This window comes from Miniopterus schreibersii, assembly GCF_964146895.1.
Source record: "Miniopterus schreibersii genome assembly, chromosome: 8".
Classification (NCBI taxonomy): domain Eukaryota; kingdom Metazoa; phylum Chordata; class Mammalia; order Chiroptera; family Miniopteridae; genus Miniopterus; species Miniopterus schreibersii.
Genome location: NC_138109.1, coordinates 5,074,997 through 5,100,695, shown reverse-complemented (window position 1 = coordinate 5,100,695; position 25,699 = coordinate 5,074,997). Strand labels below are relative to the sequence as shown.

The following is a 25,699-nucleotide window of genomic DNA, read 5'->3' as shown; positions in this document are numbered from 1 at the left end:
GGACTGTTGTGGGGGTTAAACAAACCTGCGCACGTAAAGTGGTTGGAACAGTGTCCAGCATTTAGTAAACGGTCAATAAACATTATATGTTACGGTTATTTTCCATAAAGAATAAAAAGACTTATTCCCCAAGGTTCCAAATAAGGTGACTGATTAGAGGGGATTAAGAGGACAAGCTCTGGAGCCAAGAGCCCAGCTCTACCACGCACCAGCTGTGTGACCCTGGCCAAGTTACATCACCTCTCTGTGCCTCAGTTTCCTCAGACTGCCCGGTTCAAAGCCCAGCTTCACCATTTACTAGCCCTGTGTCCTTGAGCAGGGTTACTTAGCCCCTGTGGCTCGACTTCCCCATCTATAAACAGGGAACGATAACCCTGACCCCCACCTCCTAGGCCTGCTCTGAACGCTCAAGGAGTTCATGCATAAACATAGGGCGCTTTGGTATCACTGCATTCCACTGAAGCTGATACATCGATACAGCAGGAAATTATATAATTGCTGCCAGTTAAACTAGGACACATCCTCATGGCACTGGAGCGGAGAACACAGACTGATTTCAGAATGTAACACACCAGGTGTGTCTTACATAGATGAAGAACAATGTTACTATTAGAGGCCTGGGGCTAAAACATGTTAAGCATTCGGGCTGGGGCTCAAATCTCAAGTCCACCACCTGGGTGACCTTAAGCGAGATACTTAACGTCTCTGTGCCTCGGTTTTCTGGTCACCTGTGCACGCGGATCGTGTCAACCGTGCTCGCCGCACAAGGCTGCAGGGGGACTTCAATGGGATACAGCGCGTAGCAGGCACCTGGCACTTAGCAGGCGCTGTCATCGCTACTAAGTGAAACAAAGTTACTCTTTGCAGGTGGGGGACGGCTGGGGCCGGGAGGACACACGCCGTGGGCTTTGCAGACGGAGGCTCGGGGTCGCTCCTGCCCTTTGGAGCCGCGCGGAGGTCAGGAGGTCCCGGCCCCCCGCGCGGGCCCCGCCCAGCCGCGCCCGGCCCCACCCCTCCCCTCCCTGCGCGGCGCCGGCCCCACGCTAGTCTCGCGCGCTTTCCGAGTGCGCGAGCGGCGGCCGAGACCCGGGGCCGGCAGTTGGTTGGGTGAAACCGTCTGTCACGCTGCGTGGGGGGGAGTCGGAGCCTGCGCGTCCCGATTTTCCCAGCTTTGAGCGTTTCGGACCCAGGGCCTGGTCTCGTGTTAGGCCCCCGACCTCCTGCGTCTGCTCAGCGTCCGAGGAGGGAGCCCTAGCGCTCCGGGGAGGGGGCTGCCGCGTCTCCGTGCGGCGCGCCCCCCCTCCTGCCGGGGAGCCGGTGGGAGAGGCCGCCGGCCGCGGGGGGAGGACGCGGCCCTGGCGCCATTTTGTAGGAGCGGAGCGGTCGCTGGGCTGCCCCTGGATCCCTGGCTGCTTGACTCTCCCTGTCGGGCTTCCTGTCAGCGGCCTAGCGGGTGAGTGGCGGACGCTTCTCACGATGGACGCCCGGTGCGCCCCGGCTCCCGCACGGCTGGCCCGAGGCGGACGCAGCGGCTCGGCCCCCGGCCTGGCCCGGCGCGGCTGTCAGCGGGCGCCGGAGTGGGGGACGTTGGGCCCGCGGGCCGCGCAGCCCAGGGCCGAGTTGTGGCCCGGCGCGGGCACCCGGGCGGTGCTTTGTGCCTTGGGTATTTGCGCTCCGGGGGGCACTGCCAGCCTAGGCCTGGGGTCCCTGCCGCCCCAGCGCGGGCCGCGCCGAACATCCCTGACTTCGGCTGTCGCGAAGGACCCGTCGCCGCTGTCCTTGAGGCTCCAGTGTGCAGAGCTCCTGGAAGTCCCACAATGAGGAACAGGGAGGAACTTCTTCCCGGGCTCCCCGCGCCCGTGCAGCCCGGAGACGGCGCCTGCCTCGCTTGCTTAGGGAAACCTGCTTTGACCCCGGCTCGCTCCCTCCCGCACGCACCTCAGTCAGCTCAGGTTCTCCGGCTCTCCACCCCCCCCCACCCCCCCAAGATCATCGGCTACTTTCTAGTCCACGTCTCACGATTGTAACAAGATAACTACCCGAGCGCTGTCCTCCTCGGGCTCACCCTCATGCCCCCCGCCCCTCCCCGTGTAACCCGCGCGCCACCCGAAACTGCTGGTTTCACAGTTGCGGTTTGTAGCAACCAGATGCATAGCAGGCGCCCGGCGAATGCTCACTGAATGAATGAATGAATGAATGAATGAATGAATGAATGAATGAATGAATGAATGAATGAATGAATGAACGAACCAACAGGGCATCACATTTGAATAGGAGTCACTCTCGTTGCCTCCTGACACTTCAGGGGTAGCCACCCCGTGTAAGGATCCAGACTGCAAGACCCCCCCCCCCGCCCCGAGGTCGCAGAACAATGGCAGGGCAGCTATGAGTCAGCCGAATATAGGGGAGCCATCCCTTTGACACAGCCTTGGGTCATTCGCATCTCTTTTCCCTTTAAGAAAAACAGAAGATGTCTGAGTATATTCGGGTAACGGAAGACGAAAATGACGAGCCCATTGAGATACCATCGGAGGACGACGGGACGGTGCTGCTGTCCACGGTGACAGCCCAGTTTCCCGGGGCCTGTGGGCTGCGCTACAGGAACCCCGTGTCTCAGTGCATGAGGGGCGTGCGGCTGGTAGAAGGCATTCTGCACGCGCCGGATGCCGGCTGGGGAAACCTGGTGTATGTTGTCAACTATCCCAAAGGTTCGTGGCCGCTCGGTTTTGCAGTAACGGTAAAGGACAGTCGAGTTTGTGTCTCACTGTAAGTCCCGGGTGGTGGCCTCTTTTCGGTGGTGCCATGTCTCCGATCACCCAAGTGTTTCTTTCAGTGTTACTGTTTGTAAGACCACTAGTTGAAGTGAGTAATGAGTGAAAACTGGAAATTACAGAACAGTTTTAGAAGTGAAAACTGCATTTAAATATCTGAACAAATGTTATTCTGTCCCTCAGATGATAATGTATCAGTGTAGTTTCATCGTCTGTAACAAATGTATCACCATGGAGAGGGATGTTGACCATGGGGGGAGCTATGCATGCCCAGAGGGGCGGTATATAGGAAATCTCTGCCTTCCTCAATTTTGCTATGAACCTAAAACTGCTCAAAAAGTTCTGTTTTTTAAAATGTCATTTAGTTCCTCTCCTTTTCCCTTTCAGACATTGGTTTTTAAAAGTAACCTAAGGTTTTTTCATATTACAAAAATTAATGTGTGTTAATGAAAGTTTAGAAAAGAAAATTGAAATCACCCTTAAATCCACAGCTAGAAATAAAAGTTGCTGATTTTTTTTTTGGCATATAGCCTTTAAGTTATAGGCATTAAAATAGTTAAGTAAATACATTTAATAGGCAAGAAGATGGTAATTACACCTTTTAAACCTGTTTTTTCCCTCCTTAATGTATTTTAAAGTCCGTGAAGTAGAATTATTTTTGTTTTGATAGGCCTTTTGAGAGGGGACAATATACATTTGTAATCTTGTGATACTGGAAAACCAGAGTTATGAATCCCTGGATTTGCACCAGAAAAGCACCTCGGCCCCTTATTCAACCCCTTACTCTTTCCTTGAGGGCTAACATCATTCTTTGCCAAAAGTTGGAGCATCTTTATGTTCTTAGAATCTTTTTGCTTCTCACTTCTAGATGTAGGAGGCAGTGAGTTTTAAGACATGTTAAATGAAGAGTTCTAAAGGGTTTCTGCTCATTTTGTTTAGATAACAAAAGGAAAATGGATGAGACAGATGCTTCATCAGCAGTGAAAGTGAAAAGAGCCGTCCAGAAAACATCTGATTTAATAGTGTTGGGTCTCCCGTGGAAAACAACTGAACAGGATCTAAAAGAATATTTTAGTACCTTTGGAGAAGTTCTTATGGTTCAGGTAAACATTGATTTATTTCATTTAACAGTTTTTCTTTTTCAGTGCATGAGCACCCAGAATTCCTGTTTTAGTCACACTGCCCTTCATGTCCTGCAGACAATATTTTTAATTAATTTAAGATTTGTAAACATTAGATCTAGTTTATCTTTGCATTCTAAAACATTCGAAATTCTATTATGTAAAGGAGTTTTACTCTGCTATTAACCGGATCTAAATTCAACATTAACCCTCCTGTTGCTTTTACCTCAAGAATAATTTGGTTTTAGTTTTAATTAAGCCACTGTATCCAGTTGAAGCCATTCACATGGTCAGGGAATTCTTATTTGGTTAAGTGTCTGTGTTGTTTTAGTAAATTTAAATGATTTTTTTCTAGGTCAAGAAAGACATTAAAACCGGTCATTCAAAAGGGTTTGGCTTTGTTCGATTTACGGAATATGAAACCCAGGTGAAAGTGATGTCCCAGCGACATATGATAGATGGACGGTGGTGTGACTGTAAGCTTCCTAATTCTAAGGTGCTTTGCTTTTTTATTTCTTCTTCCACTCTGGGAACTTTTGCTGACAAACTTCCTTAGAAGACACTATAAAATAAAATGTTAAATACACTTGGAAAAAGGTAGTGTCAGGATGTGATCTTGAAATCTCTTTCCTATTTAAAGCCTTGGGACCGTAATGCATGCTGAATCTTTTATGACCATTTGAAATATTTAGTTTATTACCCCTCTAAACTAAACTTTGGTAACAATTTCTTACATGTTAAAACATGAAGATAACCAGAGTACAGTAATCTTGTTACAAATGCCTGACTTGTTCCAAGCAAGCAGGACTTGCTTATTTGGAACATTATTATTTTTGCCAGGACATTGTTTAGTCTTTGACTTTCCTAGACCCAAGTATATTCTCATGAACTTAAAACTGTAGAACTGTACTCATCATCGAAGTCCTACACGAAAGAGGAGTGCGAATGCAAGAAAGTCAGCATGTACCTGCTTTCTGATGGCTCACCTCATGTGAAAGGCAGATGGGCCCTGATACATCCTTCACCACGATGCTCATAAAATATTTCTGACGTTTTTCCTGTCTCTGAATTTGATCAGCAAAGCCCAGACGAACCTCTGAGAAGCAGAAAGGTGTTTGTTGGGCGTTGCACAGAGGATATGACGGCTGATGAGTTGCGGCAGTTCTTTTGCCAGTACGGGGAGGTGGTGGATGTCTTCATTCCCAAGCCGTTCAGGGCCTTTGCCTTCGTTACATTTGCAGATGATCAGGTATTTTTCTCTTTAATAATTTTATCCCAGATAATTAGGCAATTTCTCTTGAACATTTGCCATCCAGCTAATTACATCCTTAGCTAACCTTTCTGACCTTGTCAGCTGTGGGGGTAATGGACCCAGATATTTGTGACAAATGCTTTAATGTTTCTCAGAATGTGGTATTTAACGGGGAGTGTTATATATCTTTAGAAAGTAAACTGAAAAAATTTGCTGCCATCACTAAAGCTAAAGGCTATTTTGAGTTTAGATGAAATGAGCGTTCATTGTTTATTTTTCCTCCAGTTTAGATAATGGCTTGAAATCTACATTTTATTGCTACTTTGAAGTACAAGTCAGTGGTTTAATGGCCTTTATTTACACCCCTTATTTTCTTATAGGTTGCCCAGTCTCTTTGTGGAGAGGACTTGATCATTAAAGGAATCAGCGTACATATATCCAATGCTGAACCTAAGCACAATAGCAATAGACAGTTAGAAAGAAGTGGAAGATTTGGTGGTAATCCAGGTGGCTTTGGGAATCAGGGTGGATTTGGTAATAGTAGAGGGGGTGGGGCTGGCTTGGGAAACAATCAAGGTAGTAACATGGGTGGAGGGATGAATTTTGGTGCTTTTAGCATCAATCCAGCGATGATGGCTGCCGCCCAGGCAGCACTGCAGAGCAGCTGGGGCATGATGGGCATGTTAGCCAGTCAGCAGAACCAGTCAGGCCCATCGGGCAATAACCAAAGCCAGGGCAACATGCAGAGGGAGCCAAATCAGGCCTTTGGTTCTGGAAATAACTCTTATAGTGGCTCTAATTCAGGGGCAGCAATTGGTTGGGGATCAGCTTCAAATGCAGGGTCAGGCAGTGGCTTTAATGGAGGCTTTGGCTCCAGCATGGATTCTAAACCTTCTAGCTGGGGAATGTAGACAGTGGGTGACGGTTGGTTGTATGGACTGGTGGGAATTCAAATTTTTCTAAACTCATGGTAAGTATATTGTAAAATACATATGTACTAAGAATTTTCAAAATTGGTTTGTTCGGTGTGGAGTATATTCAGCAGTATTTTTGACATTTTTCTTTAGAAAAAGAAGAAGAGCTAAAGGAATTTTATAGGTTTTGTTACATAAAGGGTTGAAATATTGAGTGTTTGAAAGTGAACCGCTGTTTGCCTGATTGGTAAACCAACACACTACAATTGATATCAAAGGGTTTCTCCTGTAATATTTTATCCCTGGACTTGTCAAGTGAATTCTTTGCATGTTCAAAATGGAAACCATTAATTAGAACTACATACTTTCCTCCTTGTTTTAATTTGAACCCCACCATATGGATTTTTTCCTTAGGAATATCTCCTTTTTTGGAGATCATGGTGTCACAGTGTTTGGTTCTTTTGTTTTTGTTTTTTAACACTTGTCTCCCTTCATATGCAAAAGTACAATATGAAGCCTTCATTTAATCTCTGCAGTTCATCTCATTTCAAATCTGTATGGAAGAAGCACTTCATTGAAAGTAGTGCTGTAAATATTCTGCCATAGGAATACTCTGCCTGCGTGCTTTCTCATTCAGGATTGCATCGTCACACCACAGGCTGCGTCTCTGACGGTGGGTGTCCCATTTTTATCCGCTACTCTTTATTTCATGGAGTCGTATCAACGCTATGAACGCAAGGCTGTGATATGGAACCAGAAGGCTGTTTGAACTTTTGAAACCTTGTGTGGGATTGATGGTGGTGCCGAGGCATGAAAGGCTAGTATGAGCGAGAAAAGGAGAGAGCGCGTGCAGAGACGGTGGTGCAAAATGGATATTTTTTAACTTGGCGAGATGTGTCTCTCCATCCTGTGGCTTTGGTGAGAGAGTGTGCAGAGAGCAATGATAGCAAATAACGTACGAATGTTTCTTGCATTCAAAGGACATCCACATCTGTTGGAAGACTTTAAGTGAGTTTTGTTCTTAGATAACCCACGTTAGTTGAATGTGTTAAGTGAAACGATACTTGTACCTCCCCTACCCCTTTGTCAACTGCTGTGAATGCTGTATGGTGTGTGTTCTCTTCTGTTACTGATCTGTAAGTGTGGTAACGTGAACTGAAGCTGATGGGTTGAGAACATGGACTGAGCTTGTGGTGTGCTTTGCAGGAGTACTTGGAAGCAGAGTTCACCAGTGAGCTGGGGGTGTCTCAAAGAAGGGTGGAAGTTCTCATGTCTGTTAGCTACACATAAGAATGCTGTTTGCTGCAGTTCTGTGTCCTGTGCTTGGATGCTTTTTATAAGAGTTGTCAATGTTGGAAATTCTTAAATAAAACTGATTTAAATAATATGTGTCTTTGTTTTGCAGCCCTGAATGCAAAGAATTCATAGCAGTTAATTCCCCTTTTTTGACCCTTTTGAGATGGAACTTTCATAAAGTTTCTTGGCAATAGTTTATTTTGCTTCAAATAAACTTATTTGAAAAGTTGTCTCAAGTCAAATGGATTCATCACCTGTCATGCATTGACACCTGATACCCAGACTTAATTGCTATTTGTTCTTGCATTGTCCAAAGTGAAAAGATTTTTTTTTCTTTTTAAATCTAGTTTTTAATAAGTCTGGGTGACCGCACCTAAAATGGTAAGCAGTACCCTCCAGCTTTTCCTTAGTGCCTCTGTGCATTTGGGTGATGTTCTATTTACATGGCCTGTATAAATCTCCATTGGGAAGTAAATCATGCCTTCTAAAAATAATCTTATTTGGGGGAGTGGGCAAAACAGTGTTAATTATTTTTAAATGCTTTGTAGCAAAGCATATCAATTGAAAAGAAGGGAATATTAGCGCCTTTTTAGTTTGTAATTTGAAAAGTGGAATTAATTGCAATGGGGATAAAGTAGAAGAAACCACAAATTATCTTGTGCCTGAAGTCCACTAAGCAGCTTGGTAGCTTTAAGGACTAGCAGGGTGCGGCGGGCGGGCTGTCCTCCAGAGGTGGGCAGATAGTCACGCGGAGTAAAATCGTTTACAACACTCAGCTGGGACTCTCACGGTGCATTGTTAAGTATGTAAAAGCAATAATATATTGATTCTCTATTGTACTTTTTATGTAACTACTGCTGTGAGAGTTGAGCTTGTTTTCTAATGGAAGAATGTAACAGTTTGTGTTGCTAGTTTACCTAATGCCCTTATCTAATTAGATTACAATAAATAGGGTTTTTGCAAGTTGCGTGTTTTAAACTTTTATAAATGAAGTCACCCTTTAGACTTGTGATCGCCACATTGTTTCATTGTTCAGTTTCCTCTGTAAAAGGGTCTTGCGTTGTTTAAAAATTTTTTCTGCATCTAAATTGCATGATTTCCAAATCCTGTACCATCTGAATTTTGCATTTTAGCACTTGCACTATTACTCAGCAGCAGTAACATGGTAACACTTAAAATGGTATTCGGGGACCTCCAAAGACTAAACTGACAAGCCTTCAAGGAGCCCGGGGGTAAGTTAACTTGTCAATGGCATGGTTTTAATCCCTTATTTACACTTGTGTAAATCTAGTTACTGATCTTAGAAGGCTTTCAGTGTTGAGTAGCCTTCTGTTAACATGTTTGTGGTAATGCATAGCTGTGGGTATTGAATTCTACCCTAAAATTTTTTTTGAAGATTAGACGTAAACTATTTGGCAAAGATTTGTCTTTAAAGTCTATCTGGTCATCGAAATGCATTCATTCTAAAAATTTTTTGAACCAGTTGAATAAAAATTTTTGTTGCCAACAGTTTAGTGTCTGGAGTCTTACTGGAAAAACACAGTTTCCTTTTTATATTTGACAAAGATGCTGTAAAGTTACCTTTAAAAAGTGAGTCTCAAGAAGTTGCACTTTATATGCACAAGAGAAATTAGGCCAAAACTCACAATGAATTTTTAAATATAATGGTAACTCTGGCTAGAATGAAAAACTTTGTTAGATGTTAGCTATTAAAACTTTTTAGGAAGGACTCGCCAACTAAAATGAGATTTTTAAGGTTAAGTCAGAGCTTAGATTTTGTCCTTTGGAAAAAGGTTAGCTACTTAATTCAGAAGATATGTGATGATTAGAATAATTTGTTGTTGAGTATGAGGACATTAGCGCTTAATTGTGGATTTGAGCTCTATAGTCAGGCATTGTGTGATCCATAGTCTGTTGCTTGCTGAGTGTTCCCTGCTTTCCATGTTCGTTGTAAGGAGGAAAAGCACTACAGGTTTATCTGTGATACCGCCATTTACTTCTGACGCTGTGTTTCGTCTTACGGAAATGCCACATTTGATTCGGTCGTCTTCTGGATTTCGACCTTATTTAGGTTATTTCCAAGTGCTGGGATCAAGGCTAAATTAAATTCTTAGCATGGGGATTACTAGGTAAAAGACTACACATGCTTTTAAAGCTTTTGAAATATATTACACAATTGTCCTTTAGAAAACGTGTTGTCTTTGACAGTGTGAATAGTGCTATTCCATGTTCTTGTCTGCCAATTTGATAAGTGAGAAATTATATATCGCTGTTTTGTGGTATTGGTTTTTAACATGAAAATTAGTTCCTACGCTAAAGTATTGATGTTTACAGTTTATCTACCAAAAAAATCCATGGTTCAAGGTTATTCCTGAACCAATACTGCTGCAATGTATAAAGCTCTCCCAGAGATCAATAAGAACAAGTCCAGAAACAGTAGAAAGAGTCAAAGAACATGTCCAGGCAGTTTCCAGAAATGCAATTTTAAAAGCCAGTGCAAAAAGATACTGAACTTTGCAAGTAGTGTTGTGCAGATTTAACCAGCGAGTTTCTGTTGCGCTGACACAGATGAACATCGCGAGGACGGCCGTGCCTCCTTGAGTCAAAGCGTAAAGGGCGAAAAGCTGGCAGGCCTCTCGCTGCTCGTTTGGTTTTGATTTTTGGGTCCGGTGATGACGGCTGTGCTAGTGTTTCTCAGGTCACACTGCTGCTGAGATCTTTTACAGGTGTGTTTTGTTTTTTAAGGAATTACTGATTGAAGACATACAAATTAAAAGTTATTAATTATTTTCTTGATCCAGGGAATATAGTTAATGACTTTTGTGTAGACCCCATACAGTTGTGCTTCCCCGCAGTTAATGGAGCCCCAGGACACTATCCCTCCCACAAACCACCTGTTGGTCTCGTTATCTAGAAACACCAGTGCCCCCCCGCTGTCACCTCTGCAGCTGTCCCTGCCCCCACTTTCTAAGCCGGCACAGAGCATGTTGCCGGTTACCCTTCCCCCTGGGTGGGACTTCTTTTCGTAGGCAGCGGCACATTGTTGATGGTCAGCAATTGGTACCTCAACATACATGAGGCTTCTGGCAGGAGCGCCCCTGTGGGTTATTCCCCATCCAGACACGGCTCCGATGTCGTTGGTCCTCATGAAGGACTCAGCTTCTTTTCTCGGCAAGCAGATAGGCATGATGTTGCTATTGATTACAACTTTGTTCCTCAGTTTGATCAGTGCTATGTCGTTATCGAAACCAGCACCGTGAGTGTAACCTTCGTGTATGAAAATGGCCTCTGCCCAGGCTTGTGTGTAAGGAGGTGACAGTCTCTTCAGGGCACCCATTCGAATGCTTAGGTGGGAGGCATCTTCTTTCTGCTCATACACAGCATGAGCGGCTGTTAGGATCCAGTCATCATACAAAAGTGCCCCTGCTGCTGCTGCTGTGTCACCTACTAGCAGGACTTGCCAGGGAAAATCCCCGAGCTTTGCATTTCGCCCTCCATATATACGACCTCCTGTTGTGCGGGCTGATAGTCCACAAACTGGGGAAAGAAGCAGACACGGAGAGCCTTTACAGAAACCCCGCGGTGCTGTCCCCAGGCCCCGCTCTGGACGCGTGAATATTGCATCACGTGAATTGGTGGGCGCCCGCCTGGACAGGCAGGTGAGGCTCCTGAAAGCGCAGCTCAGAGGCCCGGTTTGGTAGTTCTTAGCCCCTCAGGAAATGAGTGAAAATTCAGAAACGAACTAGTTTCGCTAAACAAACAAAAAAGTGGTCTATACAGCTGGGGGAATTATTTAACAGGGCAAACCAGGAATTGTCTGAGCTCGTGACTAGGAAGTGAAAGGAGATAACCTTGCTGCTGCTGCTTTTTCCTAGTTACAGAATGGGGCGATTGCCATGTAGTTCTGGTAAAGAGGCGCCAAGGCCACTGTCCCAGGACTGGCCAAATTACTTGGACCTTTGAACATTTAAATGTTTTAAAAATTAGAATGTTGCAATTGTAGCCAGGAAGCTTAGGGTTCAGAAATTATTTTTTTATCTAGTTGATTCTTCCAAACACTAAGTTTAACCATATATTACTAAGGAGATACACTTATTAACGTAGCAAATGTTTCCTGTTGTGGCAGAATACTTGCATTGAAACATAAACGTTGGGTCAGCTAAGATAAAATAACTAATATAAGCCAAGTTAACACATGGGTAATGAATATAATATTACCTTTCTGATTTTTTTTAATCTTTCTACTCAACTATATCTTCAGAGCCAATTCTGGTAAAAAAAATTTTAAGTACTATTAAAAGGCAAATTGCATTAATGTTTAAAAACTAGATGTCATTGAAAACAATTGCTTAGGGAAATAATGAAGTTATTAGCTTTGGGTTTTAATAGCATTTTTAACAGGGAAGAAAAGTAACAACAGAGGAACTTATGCTTATAAATGTGTAAGTGGTTCAAGATAATTTTTTAAATTATTTAATTTTTTATGCTTTCCTAGTTGTAAGGCCAAAATAATCCAATGACTGATGCAGTCAGCACCTAACAGCCTCTCCGTATGGAAAGGGGGTAATGAGAACATTATTTGGAAATAATAACTTGGTCTAAGAGCCAAGCGCCGAAGTTACATTTCTGCCTACGGCAGCTAAAGCTCTGCTCACTGTCTCGTGCCCAGTCTCCTTTCCATCAGTTACGAATCCTATGAAAGTGCATCCATTACCAGGCTCGCAGACCGGGGGCGGGTTTTCTCCTTTGGAGCTCGTCCAGAATCCATCAGCCTCACACACATATTTTACCTGCAAATCATCGGAAAAGCAAAACTGTTTAACTGCATGTATAAGGTGGTTGTCATTTGCTTGAATACCCCATGAAAAATGTTGATTCTTGAGCATGAGTGGAAATAGAGGTGTCTGGATAACCCGTCACATGATTTCATGAATAGGAGGTGTCTGCATTGCCATGTTTGCTTGCAAAGTGGAAACCTGTCAGATGTGTAACTTGAATATGTATCAAGATCTCAAGTGCTTAATGATGAGGTTTTGACTTGTTAAATTAAACCATTTGGAATACATTGTGTGTTTGTAGTAGTCATTCACTAGATAAGATCTGTTTTCAGATTCTTGCAAATTGACATTAAAGTCACTTCAGCTGTAATATTTCACTTAGCTGGTGGGAGAAGTGCCTTTTATTCTTTGTCTAGCCTTAGCCAAAAATGTTGGTTAAAGTCTCTTTTCAGATGGTGAGGGCTTCGGTTCCACCTGTCACCCACCCCAGACACGGAGCAGTGTGCTCACCACCGCCTGTCCTCATGGCGTAGAAGGTCTCGTTGCAGCGGTACTGAATCGCAGCCCTGTATGTAGTCACTCCCGGGCCCGTGACGTACTCCACCTGGCCGCCGGGCAGGTCCTCGGGGGGGCCGCAGTCGACAACTAAACACAGGGAGGGGGGAGCAGTCAGAGTCTGCCTTCAGCTCTCACACCGAGAAGACCTGGAGACTGGCAGGCAGTGGTGCCGCGGTGCCGCCAGCCGGGGTCTTTCTCCCGTGCCGTGGGCACCGTTGATTTAACTCTGAGGAGGGAGGGAACCGCTTTCGTACAACTTTAAAGCATCACGCGTCCCTGTGCCTAACTAAATGGCTAGGCCGGGGGAAGTCCCTGCGGGAGCGGTGGGGTGCCTTTCCCAGAGGAAGGGCCTCTGCAGCCGCGGGACCTCCTTGGCGCTCACTTCTAACGCGAAGGTTTGCGCGAGAGAGGGAGACAAAGGCACCATCTGCAGGCACCTGTCAGTCCAGTGCCACGTGAAAGGGTCTCAGAGGCACAGTAACAAAGACGACTGAAGGGCTCGGCTTATTCTTAATGACCCTTTTCATAAACAACTTCTTTTAAAAATTGATTTTAGAGGAAAGGAGAAAGAGAAACGTTGATCAGCCCCCTCCCGCATGTGCCCCAGCCCTGACTGGGGATGAACCCGCAAGCCTAACTTCTGTTGTACGGAACACTCCAGCCAACGGAGCCGCGCAGGCCAGGGCTCCTAAATGGAACTTGTTAGAAGACCTGGAAGTCCTTGAATTGGGATTTGAACTCACACTTGGGACATTGCTAATGTGAAGTAACCAACCTGAGAGAGGGCTATCAGTCTAAAAGCTCTCCACACAGTGGGCATCTAAAACGCCATGTATTTCTGTGGGTGTTAAAAGTTGCATTTAAATAACTTAGCAAGTTAATATCTGTGTGCCTGGCTCTGTGCCACGTGCTTTGCCCGCCTTGTCTAACGTAGATAAGATGCCCGTCACCACCCAACAAAAAGTGGCGGCCGGATCCGCGCTCAGACCCAGACCCCTGGCTCCCACACTCGGGTCAGTGCTACTTTACTGCTTCCTAACTAAAAGGATTGGTGGGAACGTAAAGGTATGAAACGGGGATATTTCATTCCCCCAGGCACTTTGTAGAGACCCTTACACAAAATACGCAACAGTACATGTGCAGGGATGCTAACGACAGCAGTGCATGTAACAGTAAAAAAACGAGACAATAGGTTGGCTGAAAGCGCCGCGCGGTGAAACACTGACGGCGGTCGTTACAAAGACGCGGCCGGTCGGCGGCCCGGGCCAGCGGAGCGTGGGCCTGGCATGCAGGAGGCCGCAGCTCCGTTCCCGGCGGCGCGGGCCAGGGCGCGGGCTCCGTCCCCAGCAGGGGCGTGCAGGGGGCCCATCCGCGACTCATCATTCATGTTTCTCCCCCTCCCCTCCCTCCCTCTCTCTCAAATCAATCAAGACATTTTAAAAAAGTGCACAGAGAGCCTGAGGAAGAAAAGCAAGTTTGGAATTCAAGCCCCGATAAGTAGAGTCCCGTTTAAAGGACCAGAAGCAGCAGCAGCACTTTTTAACCCCCCCCCCCCAGTGACGTTACTGCTGCATTCGGGCATCGGCCGGTCCCAGGATCCATCCTTCTGACAGACGGCAGTGAACGATCTCAGGGGCACCTCACCCTAAGGAGGAACCAGAAGACACTCGTTTCCTGGGGGGCGTCGGAAAACCGCTCCCCACAGCTCCCCGCAGGGTTAGCTCCCTCCCGTGTTTCACCAGCCGCTCCCCGGGGCCGGGGCCCCCACAGGACCAGGCGCGGCCCCTGCTGCTCTCGGGCCAGGCCACCTCCAGGCGCGGTGGCCCTTCAGGAACCGCGCTGACCTCTCGGCGGTTATGGCCCTTTCCCTGCTCTCCGCCTCACGCAGAACCCAGCGCGCCTCGGGGTCCTGCCGGCGCTTGTCGGCCCGGTGTGAGGGGCCAGAGGCCACCGGTGGTCTGAAGTGCGGGGCGGGCCAGCCCCGAGACACCGAGCGGACGCGCCTGGAGCCTTCCGGCCTGTGGCCCTCAGCCGGACGAAAGCTGCCAGAGATGCTTCGCGAGCTTCCCGCGGGCCTTTGCAGCCGGTGTCCGTGGCCCATGCCGCTCACGGAGAAACCTTTTTTTATTTACTAAAATAGTATTTTTCTAAAATCAGACCCAGCTTTCGCAGATGGCTCCAGCAGGAGAGCAGGGCGACTTTTAAGAAATCGGCAGCCGGCCCTGGCCAGTTGGCTCAGTGGTTAGAGCACCGGCCCGCGGACTGCAGGGTCCCAGGTTCGATTCCGGCCAAGGGCACGGACCTCGGTTGGAGCCTTGACCTGGGAAGCAACCAATCGATGTTTCTCTTCCCCCCCCCCCCCCGAAAAGCAATGGAAAAAATATCCTCAGGTGACGATTATAAATAAACAAAAAGCAGCCGGACAGGTTTGCCGTCCAAGGGGCTGTGGAAAGGAGCCCGCCCCAAAAGTTTGCAAGGTGGGAACGTGTCTCACTTTGTTTTTTTCCCGCGGTGTCGCCCCTCACAGCTTGCTGTCATTTCACCGTTATTACTTTTTACCACTGGGACTCAGTGACAATTTTGAAGAACATAAAGAGGGCATGTTAATCTACCTGTGCCCCTGAAACAACACACTGGGCACTTTTTAAAATTACCCTCCCTCGCCCTTCACAGCGGCCACTCTTCATAACCCTGCGGAACGTACTATATCCCAGCCCAGGTTAATTTTTTGTGAGCCCGGGAGTTGTTTTATATAAAGGTCATCCTAAGAATAAAACATTCTCCACAGCCATCCCTCTTCTCAGCAAACAGTTCTCTGATGTTTATTTGGCCAGAGACGAAACTGCCCCCGCGCCCGCAGCAGCTGTTTCCCGCTTTCCTGCCGCGTATCCACTGGCACGAGATGTCCCCGTTTCTAAACCCTCCGGCCCGGGCGCGCTTACGGGCCGGGCCGCTCGGACTCACCCGCAGAAGCTCGTAGCCGGGCTCGCAGACGACGGAGAAGCTGTCCCTCAGGACGTACGTGGCCCGCCCAGGCGAGACGTGGCCGTGGGGTGGCGCCACCGGGGCAGGGCAGGGCAGAGCTGCGGAGGAAGCCGGGCTGTGGGTTCTGGCAGGCCTACGGCAGGTGAGCCTGAACCGAGCCTGCGACACCCCCGGTTTATAGATGGGACGCTTGACGGGGACAGAGAGCTCGCCCCAGCCCCGTCGAGTTAAGGCGAGACAAAACTCAGGGCTGCGTGGCCTGCAAATTAGGATGTGCCGCCTTCGCCGAGCTTCAGTCAAAGCTATGCGAGAAAGCCAGGCGTGTCATGACACGGGACGGTCCCCAAGAACGTGGCGTCTGGCCCACGCCAGGACTTCACAGCGGCTGCTGACGGCCATAGGGCGTCACCGGGCGGGAGAGGCTGCACTCTGCTTGGGCTTCGTCACAGCCCTCCATTCCCAGGGTGGCTGTCAGCCTCTCTGTGCCTCGGCTTCCCTGGCTGTGGGGCGAGTGGTGAGGATAGCGGCTCGCCTTCCAGGGCTGTGTGAGGATGGGACGCGAAGCCGCCAGGCTAGTGCTCTGCCAAGTGCTCGGAGTGGGGGGCAGTGAACCCTCACGCAGGAGAAACCTGGGACTCAACCGAGACCGGCGCTCAGGGGGCCTCCGGAAGCCCCGGGCCGCCCCCCGGGAGCACCTGCCCGCCGCGCTCAGGCCTCCGGGGAGACTCTTCCACTCTGGTCTCCAAGCCCTGGCCTGTGGTCACCCCGAGGCTTCGGCCCATCCCCCACAGCTGCCCCTCAGCCTGCCCCCGTCATCGGCTGAGGCCCCCCTCCCTCCAGCAGCTGATCTCTGGGTCCTGGGGTGGCCCCAAAGTCTCCCCTCAGGGACCCAGTCTTCAGGGACAGCTCTGGCGGCCCTGTAGGGTCCCAGGGCTTCCCAAAGCCGCCTCGTACCCAGGCCGGCGCCCTGCTCACACCTTCCCCGCCTACGCCTCCAAGCTCCGTCCTGGCCCCTTCTCACCCACCAGCCTGGCAAACTGCTTCTCCCCTGGCTCGCTCTAAAATCAGCAAATCGGTTTTAGGAGTTTTATCACTTTGCGGACGGAGAAAGGGCTCTACGGCGAGTAACCTCCCTGGGTGACCTGATCGTAAATTTCTAACTGGGCCTGTCCTGCTGGGTGGTCAGCCCCAGGCTGGTAACTTCTTTAGTAAAAGGCTTATCTTTGCCATAAGCAAGCCCTGAACGCGCCTTCGGAGGGCCCCCGTCAGACCCCCCTCAGGACAGCGCGGAGTTTCAACTCCCCCTCCCCCGCCCCGGCCTTGTTTCCCCACCTTCATGTAAACTGCCTGCCCTTCCCTCCTTCATCTCAAATGCAGTTTTTTTAAAAAAAAATGCAAACTGCCCTAGCTGGTGGTGCCCAGTGGTTAGAGTGTGGGCACCTGTGCATGGAAGGGTTGAGGGTTCAATTCCCGGTCAAGGGCAGGTTCCATACCTGGGTTGCAGGTTCAATCCCCGGGACCTGTCCCAGAGCGTGTGGGAGGCTTCGATTGGAGAAACCAGTCGATGTTTCTCTTTGTCTCTCCCCCCCACCTCTTTCCCTCCCTTCCACTCTCTCTAAAAATCAGTGGGAAAAATATCCTCGGGTGAAGATTAAAAAAATAATAAAACTATTCCCCAGAGCATGTGAGATCTTGCTCCCCAGCAATCGTCCTCAGTTTTGTCTCAAACTCATAAAAATTCTCTCCAGGTGTGGTCTCCCCTGCAGGTGGAGGCAGGGACGGAAGGACGGAGGGACAGTTGGACGGTTGGATGGTTGGATGGTTGGATGGGTGGGTGGATAAACGGATGGATGGGTGGGTGGGTGGATAAACGGATGGATGGGTAGATGAATGGGTGGGGGTTGAGAGCGAGTCACCCAAGATGTGCTCGGGCATGCACATTGTTTCGAGCTAAAGGCAACTGTAACCTTACAGAAACCTTCTTTTCTTTAACCTGGCCTTTTATTCTGATTTCCTTCCTTTCACTCAAACCGGCCTCGCCAGCACCCTGACTCACCCACCCCCTCTCCCTGGTTTAATCATTAAGCCCTCGGGACGCTGAGGTCCTGGTCAGCACCCAGTCGTCTTAGAAACAAGGCCCTGGCTCCATGGCCTATTGAGACAGTTTCCAGTCAAACTAAACATAGTATCTTGGCCTCAGCTGCAAGCGGAACAATCCCACAGAACAACTCCTTGGGGGCCCCCTCCTCACCTGTGCTGCTGTAGCGGATCCGCCAGCCTGCGTGGTCCCCCGACTGGTCGGTAACAAAGGTGATGGTCACGGCGCTGCTCTCGGTTTCAATCCTGCTGGGCAACATCTTCCCACAAAATGGGCCGTATTCCCTTTTGTCCGCCTGAATCTGAAGAAAGAGAGGCCCCTGTCACCTCAGGACCTGCGGGAGCCGGGATGGGCTGGGGGGCCCGGGAACCAGACCTTGAGGGAGTCGTAGGGGCACTGGATTTCGGGGTGCGTTTCCACGTCGAAGGACTCCACGAAGTCCAGGATGACGCGGAAGCCGTCCTCCAGGCGGATGCTGTAGGTGCAACTGGAGAGTTTGGGGTAAGGCTGAGGGTATTCGGGGCTGCTGATCACCCCAGACCGCTCGGTGAAGACCTGGCCTGAGCACAGGGCTGGGAAGAGGGGAGAGGACAGGGCGGTGAGCCCGGAGCAGGCAGCCTGACTGTCCACACTGGCTGTGGCCGGGGCCAAGGCCCTGCCCGTGGCCAGCTCCAGAAGCACCTGCAGAGGCCAAGGCCCTGCCCGTGGCCAGCTCCAGAAGCACCTGCAGAGGCCAAGGGCCCCACCCCGGCAGCTGCAGGGACAACTTAGGGAGGGAGTTCCTATAGCTCCCAGGCTTTAGCTAAAATAGGCAACTCTTGTCCGGCCAGTGTGGCTCAGTGGCTGACCATCAACCCGTGAACCAAGAGGTCACCAGTTGGATTCCCCGTCGGGGCGCGCGGCTGGGTTGCGGGCTCCGTCCCTGGTGGGGGGCCTGCAGGAGGCCGCCAATCGATGATGTTTCTCTCTCGTCGATGTTTCTCTCCCCCTCTCCCCCCCCCCTCTCTAAAAATCAATGAAAAAGCCGCAAAAGTACGCAACGCTCGGATGTACCTCTTCCGGGGGTCCCCACTCACACCCCTGGAGAGGGTGGGGGCCCTAAAGCTGAGGCTCTGGTGGGAGTCCGGGGCCAGAGCCACAGAGGGGAGGGAGGGGGGCCTGGCCCTGCTGAGGGGAAGTCGGCACCGAGAGAAGGGGAGGGGTCTCCCTATTTCTCAGGAATTGGATCAGGAGTCTCCTTGGGCTGAGGGCTCCTGCCCCCCCCCACCCCAGCTATTCCCAAGTCCATCCACCAGGGGGCTCCCGGCCAGGCCAGTCTACCCGCCCTGGGTGCCCACCCGGACCAGTCAGAGGTCAGCAAGGGCCTCCCTTTGCCCGCCTTCCCTGAGCTGGGCTCTGCCCTGTGGGCAGTTGAGGGAAGCTCAAGTCCACACGGATCGCAGACTAGTCCGGTGGCCCTTTGTTGCAGGGCACCCCTCATTCACGGCAGGCGCCTGCCCCATCTTCCCAGGCCACTTGAGCTGGGAGGCTCCTGGGAAGTGAGGAGTCCCAGCCCCGCCTTCTTTCCTCCCTGTGGCCGCTCCCCCTGGGGCAGAGGCAATCACCCCTGGATGTGGGGACCAGACCGCCACCAATGACCACCTCCTTGGGCCTCTCTGCTCCCGGCCCGGCTCCCCCAGCCCAGCCCAGCCAGGGCTTGAGCTGCCCTCTGAGCAGGAGGTGGTCCGAGGATGCTCGGAGCTCAGCTCCTGGGGACGCAGTGGGGGAGCAGAGAGCACCCTGTTCCCTGTGTGAGCTCAGGCAAGTCTCTGCCCCTCTCTGGCCTCTTCAAAATGGGAGGGGGGCTTCTGGCAAAGGATCCTGTGGCCCCGTGGGAGGGGTGCCCACCGAGGAGGCGCATCCAGACTACGATGAGGGTAGGGAGGAGAGGAACCGGGGTGCGCACCCCCCCCCAGAGACACGCAGCAGCAGGTGGGGGGAGCCAGGTTTATTGTTAGCTCTGAGGGTGGGTGAATGGGGGCTGCAGGCAGCAGCGATCTCGCCCGACCCAGAGCTGCAGCCAGGAGCCGGAGGGGGGGCTAGAGGCTCTGCTCTGGAAGAGAAAAGAGAGAGACGGGGAGAAACGCCACTGGGAGGCAGGGTCAGCGCCAGGGGTTGGGGCGCCCCACTCCCCAGGGCACCAGCTGTGTTTTTATTTGTTTGTTTGTTTGTTTTTTCCAAATAGTCAGGTATGGCATTTTGTTTTGTTTTGTTTTTTTTAAAATGTTTTTATTGATTTTAGAGAAAGAGGAAGGGAGAGGGAGAGAGAGCTAGAGACAGAAACATCAGAGAGAGAGACATTTACACGGATCGGCTGCCTCCTGCACACGCCCGCTGGGGATCGGGACCCGAACCTGAGCATGTGCCCTGACCAGGAATCGAACCAGGGACCTCTCGGTGCATAGGTCGGCGCTCAACCACTGAGCCGCACCAGCTGGGCGGCACCAGCTGGTTTTCTGTCCGGGTGTCTGGCAGGGGCACAGAGGCACATCCTCGGGCAGTGGGGTCAAAGGGGTCAGCCTGCTGGGGGCCGGGAACTGGGGGCTTTGAGCAGGCCCTGCCCCCCATCCTGAAGTTTTGTGGAGGGGAGCTGGGCTGAGCTGGGCCTAGACCCCCCTCCTCCACACGGGGCGCCTCCCCTGGAGGGTGGGGTGGCTGTGTGGGGTCCCAGAGCCCAGCTGGCCCAGGCGCCCAGCTGGGGCCTAAGACGCTAACCCCTAACCCGTGAATGAGCTGGAGAGGAGGGAGCGAGCCAGGGGAGGGGAGGGGAGGGGGAAGGAATTAGAGAATGCAGGTGGGTGGACGCAGTGAGGGGACAGAGAAGCAGAGAAGGGCCCGGAGGCGGAGCGGCCGTGGCCCTGAGGAGCGTGGGGGCCCGGCCGGCCCAGGGTCCCCCTCCGGCCATGGCTCACCTGAGCAGGTGCGCTTGTTGCGGTGGAGAACGTAGCCCGCACGGCAGGAGCAGTAGAAGCCGCCCAGGTGGTTGTGGCAGTGGTGGTCACAGGCGGGCGCCTCCCCCGGGGGCGCTTGGCACTCATCGATGTCTGGGGGGGGGCGGCAGGGAGTCAGTGGAGCTGGGACAGCCCCGTGGGGCCTGGGCTCAGGAGACCTCCAGCCTCGTGGCTGACCTGAGAGCCGCCTCCTGTCCGGAGGTGGCTGGTGCCCAGCCCAGCACGAGGCCTGGGGTCACTGCAACCTCCTCCCACGTGGAGGTAGAAAGTAATAGCACCTTCCTAACCCCAGTGGCAGGATGTGTGCTGCTCAAGGTCCCCAGCTACAGAGGGAGCAGCCAGCAGAGGAACGCAGTGGGCAGTGGGCAGGACTATCACACAGGTCCACCCCCCCCACACCCCTTACAAGCAGCCTCGAGCGGAGCACAGAGAGGTTGAGCCACTTGCCCAAGGCCACACAGCTGGTCCCTGCAGGAGCCGGAATCTGCACAAAGCCCACGTGCAGACACAGGGCGCCAAGCTCTGTGCGTTCCCGGCCCTCGAATCACTGGGGGCTGTGAGGATACCCCTGTCTTGGCCCCTGGCACAGAGTGAGAGTGGGGCTCGGCCTGGGCGGACGTCACAGATGTCACTGGTATCTGCATGGCAGATGTCCCAGGAAGGAGGACTCCTCTCCTGCTGGTTTGGCAGGAATCCAGCCTCAGGGAGGCCTGGCCTGGCCTAAGACAGAGGTACCCCATGGGTCCTCTCAGCCCCGCCTCCTCTCGCTCACCCTCGGCTGCATAGAAGGCCTCGAACCCTGTGAACGGCTTCTCGTTGGAGTAGTCGGAGTGGAAGGTGACGTCCAGGCTGGAGCCCAGGGAGTAGAAAGTGTCGTTGCCGGGGGCCCGCTCCGTGTCTGTGCTCTCCCAGCCGCACAGTGTGGCCAGCACCTTGGTTCCCGAGCTCAGCTGTGGGGTCGGGGGTCACTGGGGGGCACAGCGAGACCCAAGGCCAGACCCCACTCCCAGGTGTCCCCGTCCCTGAGCCCTGGCCAGCCCTTGTCCCCCTTCCCCGGCCCCGTTGGCACCTTGACAAAGTCGTACTCGCAGAGGTAGGAGAGCTCCAGGTGGAAGTGGGTGAAGTAGAGCCTCAGGCGGTAGCCTGGGGGCGCCGTCAGGGTCCAGTTCCGCTCCTCGTTGTCCCCATACTTCCCCGGGAAGCCTGGGGACACCAGGCGCCCGAACATGGGCTGGGGCCACTGTGGGCCCCCGGGGGCGGCGGCTGAGCCCCAGAGCAGGCCCAGGAGGATCAGCAGCCCGAGGGGCCGCAGCACAGGACAGGGGTGGGCGGGTGAGGGCCTGGGGGTGCCGTCACCCCTCGCCCCGGCCCGGGAGGCTGTGGGGGCTCCCACCCGCCTCATGGTGCGCCCACCCAGCGGCCAGGCCTGGTCTGGACTCGCAGTCTCACCTTTGATCTGTTTGCCCAGCACCCGGCCCTGCCCCCGCCGGGCCCAGGGATTCTGGGAATCGGTCCCGCACCTTCTGTAGGCCAGACGGCCCGGCAGGAAGGCCAGGCCAGGCGCCAGGAGCCAGCCCGGGCTCTGTCCCTCCTCCCAAGCTCCGGGGTCCCCGCAGCGTGTGACTCTGCAGTTGCCCAGGCCTCCACAATGCTGCTGCAGGTGGAGATGCCGGATGCACCCCGCACCCGCCTCTCTGCCTCCCGAAATCTTGCTGCAAAACACCTGAGGAGCCCACGAGCCTGGCAATTACGGGAGAGGCGGCGACACCGCCACTCGGGAAGCTGGGACAACGGGTGCCCGGTGCAAGCGCCTCTCCAGAAAGCAGCTCCACGCCGGCCGCGGGCTCAGCGAGCAGCCGGGGAATCGGCCGCACCAAGTCCCCTGGAAGGTCAGGAAGGCAGCCCGGTTGGCCCTGGCCGAGCAGCTCCGCTAGGGCGTCCTCCCAATACGCCAAGGTTGAGGGTTCGATCCCTGGTCCGGGCACCCGCGGGAGTCAGCCAGCGGGCGCATGGGTGAGCGGAACAGCAAGTCCATGTTTCTCTCTCTCTAAAAGTCAATAAAAAAGCAGCCAGCCAATCTCTATTTCCCATCCCCGGACCTCAGCAGAAACTTGGAGACCAATTCCTTTTTTTTTCAGCAAGAGGAAATAACCAAACTATATAGATATAATATATGGATGGATGGAAACCCATGAGCGTAGTCAGAGACCCCACACTCATGAGAGGTCCCTGGAGACTGATTCTTTTTTTAAATTATTTTGCATTCCTATATATATATATATATATTTTTTTTTTAATTCTCACTGGAGGATATTTTTTTTTATTGCTTCTCAGAGAGAGTGGAAGTGGGAGAGAGAGAAGCATCGATGTGCGAGAGACATAGACTGGTTGCCTCCCGCATGCGCCCCGACCCAGGCCAGGGATCGAACCTGCAACTGAGGTAGGTGCCCTTGGCCAGAATCAAACCTGGGACCCTTCAGTCTGCCAGCTGACGCTCTAACCACTGAACAAACCGGCTAGGGCCATATCTCTATTTTTAAAAATTATTTTTAAATATATCTTTATTGATTTCAGAGAGAGGGAGGGAGAAGAAGAGAGAGAGAGAAACATCAATGATGAGAGTCTTTGATGGGCTGCCTCCTGCACGACCCTGACTGGAGATCGAGCCCGCAACCCGGGCCTGTGCCCTGAAGTGGAACCGAACTCCGATCACCTGGATCCTAGGTCGATGCTCAACCGCTGAGCCACGCCCAGCTGGGCTACAATTATTTTTAATATATTTTTACTGATTTGAGAGAGAGAAAAAACAATAACACCTAATGGTTGCCGCCCACAACCTGGGTATCGAACCAGCGACCCTTTGGTGCACAGGACGGCACTCAACCAACGGAGACACATGGGCCAGGGCGAGACTGATTCTTGAACGGAGTTCAGGGGACGGTCCCAGGCCCCGCTGAGCGTGGGAGCGGGGGACAGGTAACAAGGGCACTGAGCGGAGCCCCAGCCTTCCCCCTGACTCAGCCCTCGGGTCTGCCCGCCGCCCAGGCTTCTCCCTCTTTTGCGAGAAGCGTGACCAGCCCAAGAGGAAAGACCTGAAGGTACTGACTTTGACGTTTCCACGAGCAAATGGCTCAGCTGCCATCACCCACGGTGAAGGTCAAATGACAAGCCCCCGTCAGGTGCTTCGAGCTTTTTAATCCCCACAGACACGTGAGCAGAGCCTCCAAGGGTTACTAAGAACCTCAAACATGAGACAAAAAGATTTAAAAAATCAATCGACCGAAGAGCACACACAGCAGGAGGAGACGATGCCCATCCCGCAAACGAAACAAGCACCGAGGTCTTCAGAGGAGACAGAGAGGAAAGGGCAGGCCGTATTTATTACGTATTTTGAGAGTATGTTTATTAAAGCTGAGGACAGTGAAAGGAAGGAAGAAAGGGCTCAGGGTGGACGCAGCCGCAGGAGAGCCCAGGTGCTGCAGCTTCGGCTCCCCGGGGGCATTGCCCGGAGGAGCAGCGAGCCCAGCCCGGCTGAGCTCAGGACCAGCTGCGTGGAATGATGACCCCCCCGCCCCGCCCTGGCGCCGACCCTCCGTCAGCGGGGACCAGGACCCCGAGAGGATGCACCTGGAAAACTGCTGGATATTCTATTGAGACCTCCTGAAGGGGGTGGGGTGAAGGGGGTCCTAATACACGGTGATAGGAGAAGGTAAGACTTTGGGTGGTGGGCACACAGTGCACCACGCAGACCTTGTAACATAGAAACCCACACCTAAAACCTGGATGTTCATATTAACCACTGTCATCCCAATAAATTTAATTTTAAAAAAAGATCTTCCCCTGGGACCTCCCCTAAAACCTGCACCCTTAGAACCCTTAGGATGAAGGACCCAGAGCGCTCCCCCTCCTGGGAGCACGCCCGGCCTTTCCCTCGCCCTTTCCTTCCCCGCCCCAGGCGTGTTACCATCACCTTCCTCACTCCCGAGCTCCAAGGGCCCTTCCTTTGCCTCTAAAGCTTGTTTCCTAAGCCCATTTCTTCTAGGAATTACTTCTTCCACCTCTGTGATTTTATAAATAAATGTTCTGTTTTATAAAAAAAGCGGGGGGGGGGCCTTAGAAACAGGTTCAGGAGGTAAGACCAGGATGAGCTGCAGCTGTCCGTTGCTTCGCTGGTTATAAGTCTCGTGGCGACCCTGAGCGTTTAGGAGAGAAAAGATGCACACCTGGGAGGGGAGAAAGGCGTGGCGGGCTCCAGAAGCCCATGCTGGGCCCAGGGCTCATTTTAAAGACAGCAATAGGTAACTAATAAAAATGGAGAAGAGCACGTCTCAAAGTGCTGAAGGAAGATTATTTCTAAGAATTCTGTACCCATCCATCAGGCAGGAAGGTGGAGTAGACATTTTCATGCGTGTCAGATATTTTAAAAATTGCATCCCTTGTCCCCTTTCTCAAAAACCTAGTATAGCCCAGCTGGCGTGGCCCAATAGTTGGGCATCGACCTATGAACCAGGAGGTTGTTGAGGTTGGATTCCCCATCAGGGCACATGCCTGGGTTGGGGGCTGGATCCCCAGTAAGGGGCCTGCAGGAGGCAGCCGATCAATGACTCTCTCATCGTGGATGTTTCTATCTCTCTCCCCCTCTCCGTTCCTCTCTCTGAAATCAATAAAAACATATATATATATATATATATTTTGAAAAGCTACTATAGGATATGCTCCATCAAAACAAAGGAGTAAACCAAGAAAGGAAGTAATGGGGTCCAAGACACAAGAGTTTCCGTAGGGAACCCCATTAGGGGCGGTCGGAGAGCTCGATGCAGATTCTCCAGGAAGATAAAACGACAGAACACCTGTTGAGTCCAGAGATCTTTAAAAAAAAATTTTTAGTAATTTTTTTTCCTAAACGAGAGTGTTATATACATCATGACACACATCA

General features: G+C 51.7%; 2 protein-coding genes and 1 pseudogene across 15 annotated transcripts; 1 reads left to right on the top strand and 2 right to left on the bottom strand.

Moving 5' to 3' along the window:
* The first annotated feature begins 1,142 nt into the window (after positions 1-1,142).
* TARDBP (TAR DNA binding protein) lies at positions 1,143-12,418 on the top strand. 11 transcript variants are annotated; one of them, XR_013999272.1, is made up of 10 exons: positions 1,370-1,453; positions 2,460-2,708; positions 3,711-3,874; positions 4,248-4,388; positions 4,971-5,141; positions 5,525-5,642; positions 6,595-6,731; positions 7,464-7,735; positions 8,488-8,586; positions 11,850-12,418. XR_013999272.1 is itself a non-coding variant. In XM_081143961.1 (7 exons), exons 2-7 carry the CDS (start codon positions 2,471-2,473, stop codon positions 6,648-6,650), a joined length of 897 nt encoding a protein of 298 aa, XP_081000087.1. In that variant the 5' UTR covers positions 1,349-1,453; positions 2,460-2,470; the 3' UTR covers positions 6,651-7,443. The 11 variants fall into 11 exon arrangements, 5 of the variants coding, with proteins under 5 accessions (XP_081000086.1, XP_081000087.1, XP_081000085.1 ...); XR_013999273.1 differs by lacking the exons at positions 8,488-8,586; positions 11,850-12,418 and having other exon boundaries at positions 1,143-1,453; positions 5,525-5,651; positions 7,464-7,593; XR_013999274.1 differs by lacking the exons at positions 8,488-8,586; positions 11,850-12,418 and having other exon boundaries at positions 1,369-1,453; positions 2,468-2,708; positions 5,525-5,651; positions 7,464-7,593.
* LOC308560196 (mannan-binding lectin serine protease 2-like) lies at positions 9,506-22,298 on the bottom strand. Of its 3 annotated transcripts, XR_013999271.1 has the most exons (10): positions 21,833-22,298; positions 21,536-21,713; positions 20,725-20,856; positions 18,149-18,345; positions 17,927-18,074; positions 15,655-15,773; positions 14,257-14,335; positions 12,643-12,777; positions 12,069-12,144; positions 9,506-10,891 (listed from the first exon to the last, which is right to left on the bottom strand). XR_013999271.1 is itself a non-coding variant. In XM_081143957.1 (9 exons), exons 1-9 carry the CDS (start codon positions 22,163-22,165, stop codon positions 12,128-12,130), a joined length of 1,338 nt encoding a protein of 445 aa, XP_081000083.1. In that variant the 5' UTR covers positions 22,166-22,298; the 3' UTR covers positions 11,717-12,127. The 3 variants fall into 3 exon arrangements, 2 of the variants coding, with proteins under 2 accessions (XP_081000083.1, XP_081000084.1); XM_081143957.1 differs by lacking the exon at positions 9,506-10,891 and having other exon boundaries at positions 11,717-12,144; XM_081143958.1 differs by lacking the exons at positions 9,506-10,891; positions 12,069-12,144; positions 12,643-12,777; ... (2 more) ...; positions 17,927-18,074; positions 18,149-18,345 and adding an exon at positions 19,747-19,865.
* Positions 10,125-11,062, bottom strand: LOC308560198 (mannan-binding lectin serine protease 2 pseudogene; annotated as a pseudogene). The gene has a single exon. The product of its transcript is annotated as a mannan-binding lectin serine protease 2 pseudogene (transcript).
* Positions 22,299-25,699: the final 3,401 nt, after the last annotated feature.

Bases quoted from the DNA above. Each gene is read 5' to 3' on its own strand.
- TARDBP (XM_081143960.1), top strand. From the start codon at position 2,471: ATGTCTGAGTATATTCGGGTAACGGAAGACGAAAATGACGAGCCCATT. The intron at 2,709-3,710 runs GTTCGTGGCCGC...CATTTTGTTTAG, and splicing joins TGTTGTCAACTATCCCAAAG to ATAACAAAAGGAAAATGGAT. The intron at 3,875-4,247 runs GTAAACATTGAT...ATTTTTTTCTAG, and splicing joins GAGAAGTTCTTATGGTTCAG to GTCAAGAAAGACATTAAAAC.
- LOC308560196 (XM_081143957.1), bottom strand. From the start codon at position 22,165: ATGAGGCGGGTGGGAGCCCCCACAGCCTCCCGGGCCGGGGCGAGGGGT. The intron at 21,714-21,832 runs GTGCCAACGGGG...CCGACCCCACAG, and splicing joins GCGAGTACGACTTTGTCAAG to CTGAGCTCGGGAACCAAGGT. The intron at 18,346-20,724 runs GTGAGCCATGGC...CCCTCTTCCCAG, and splicing joins CAACAAGCGCACCTGCTCAG to CCCTGTGCTCAGGCCAGGTC.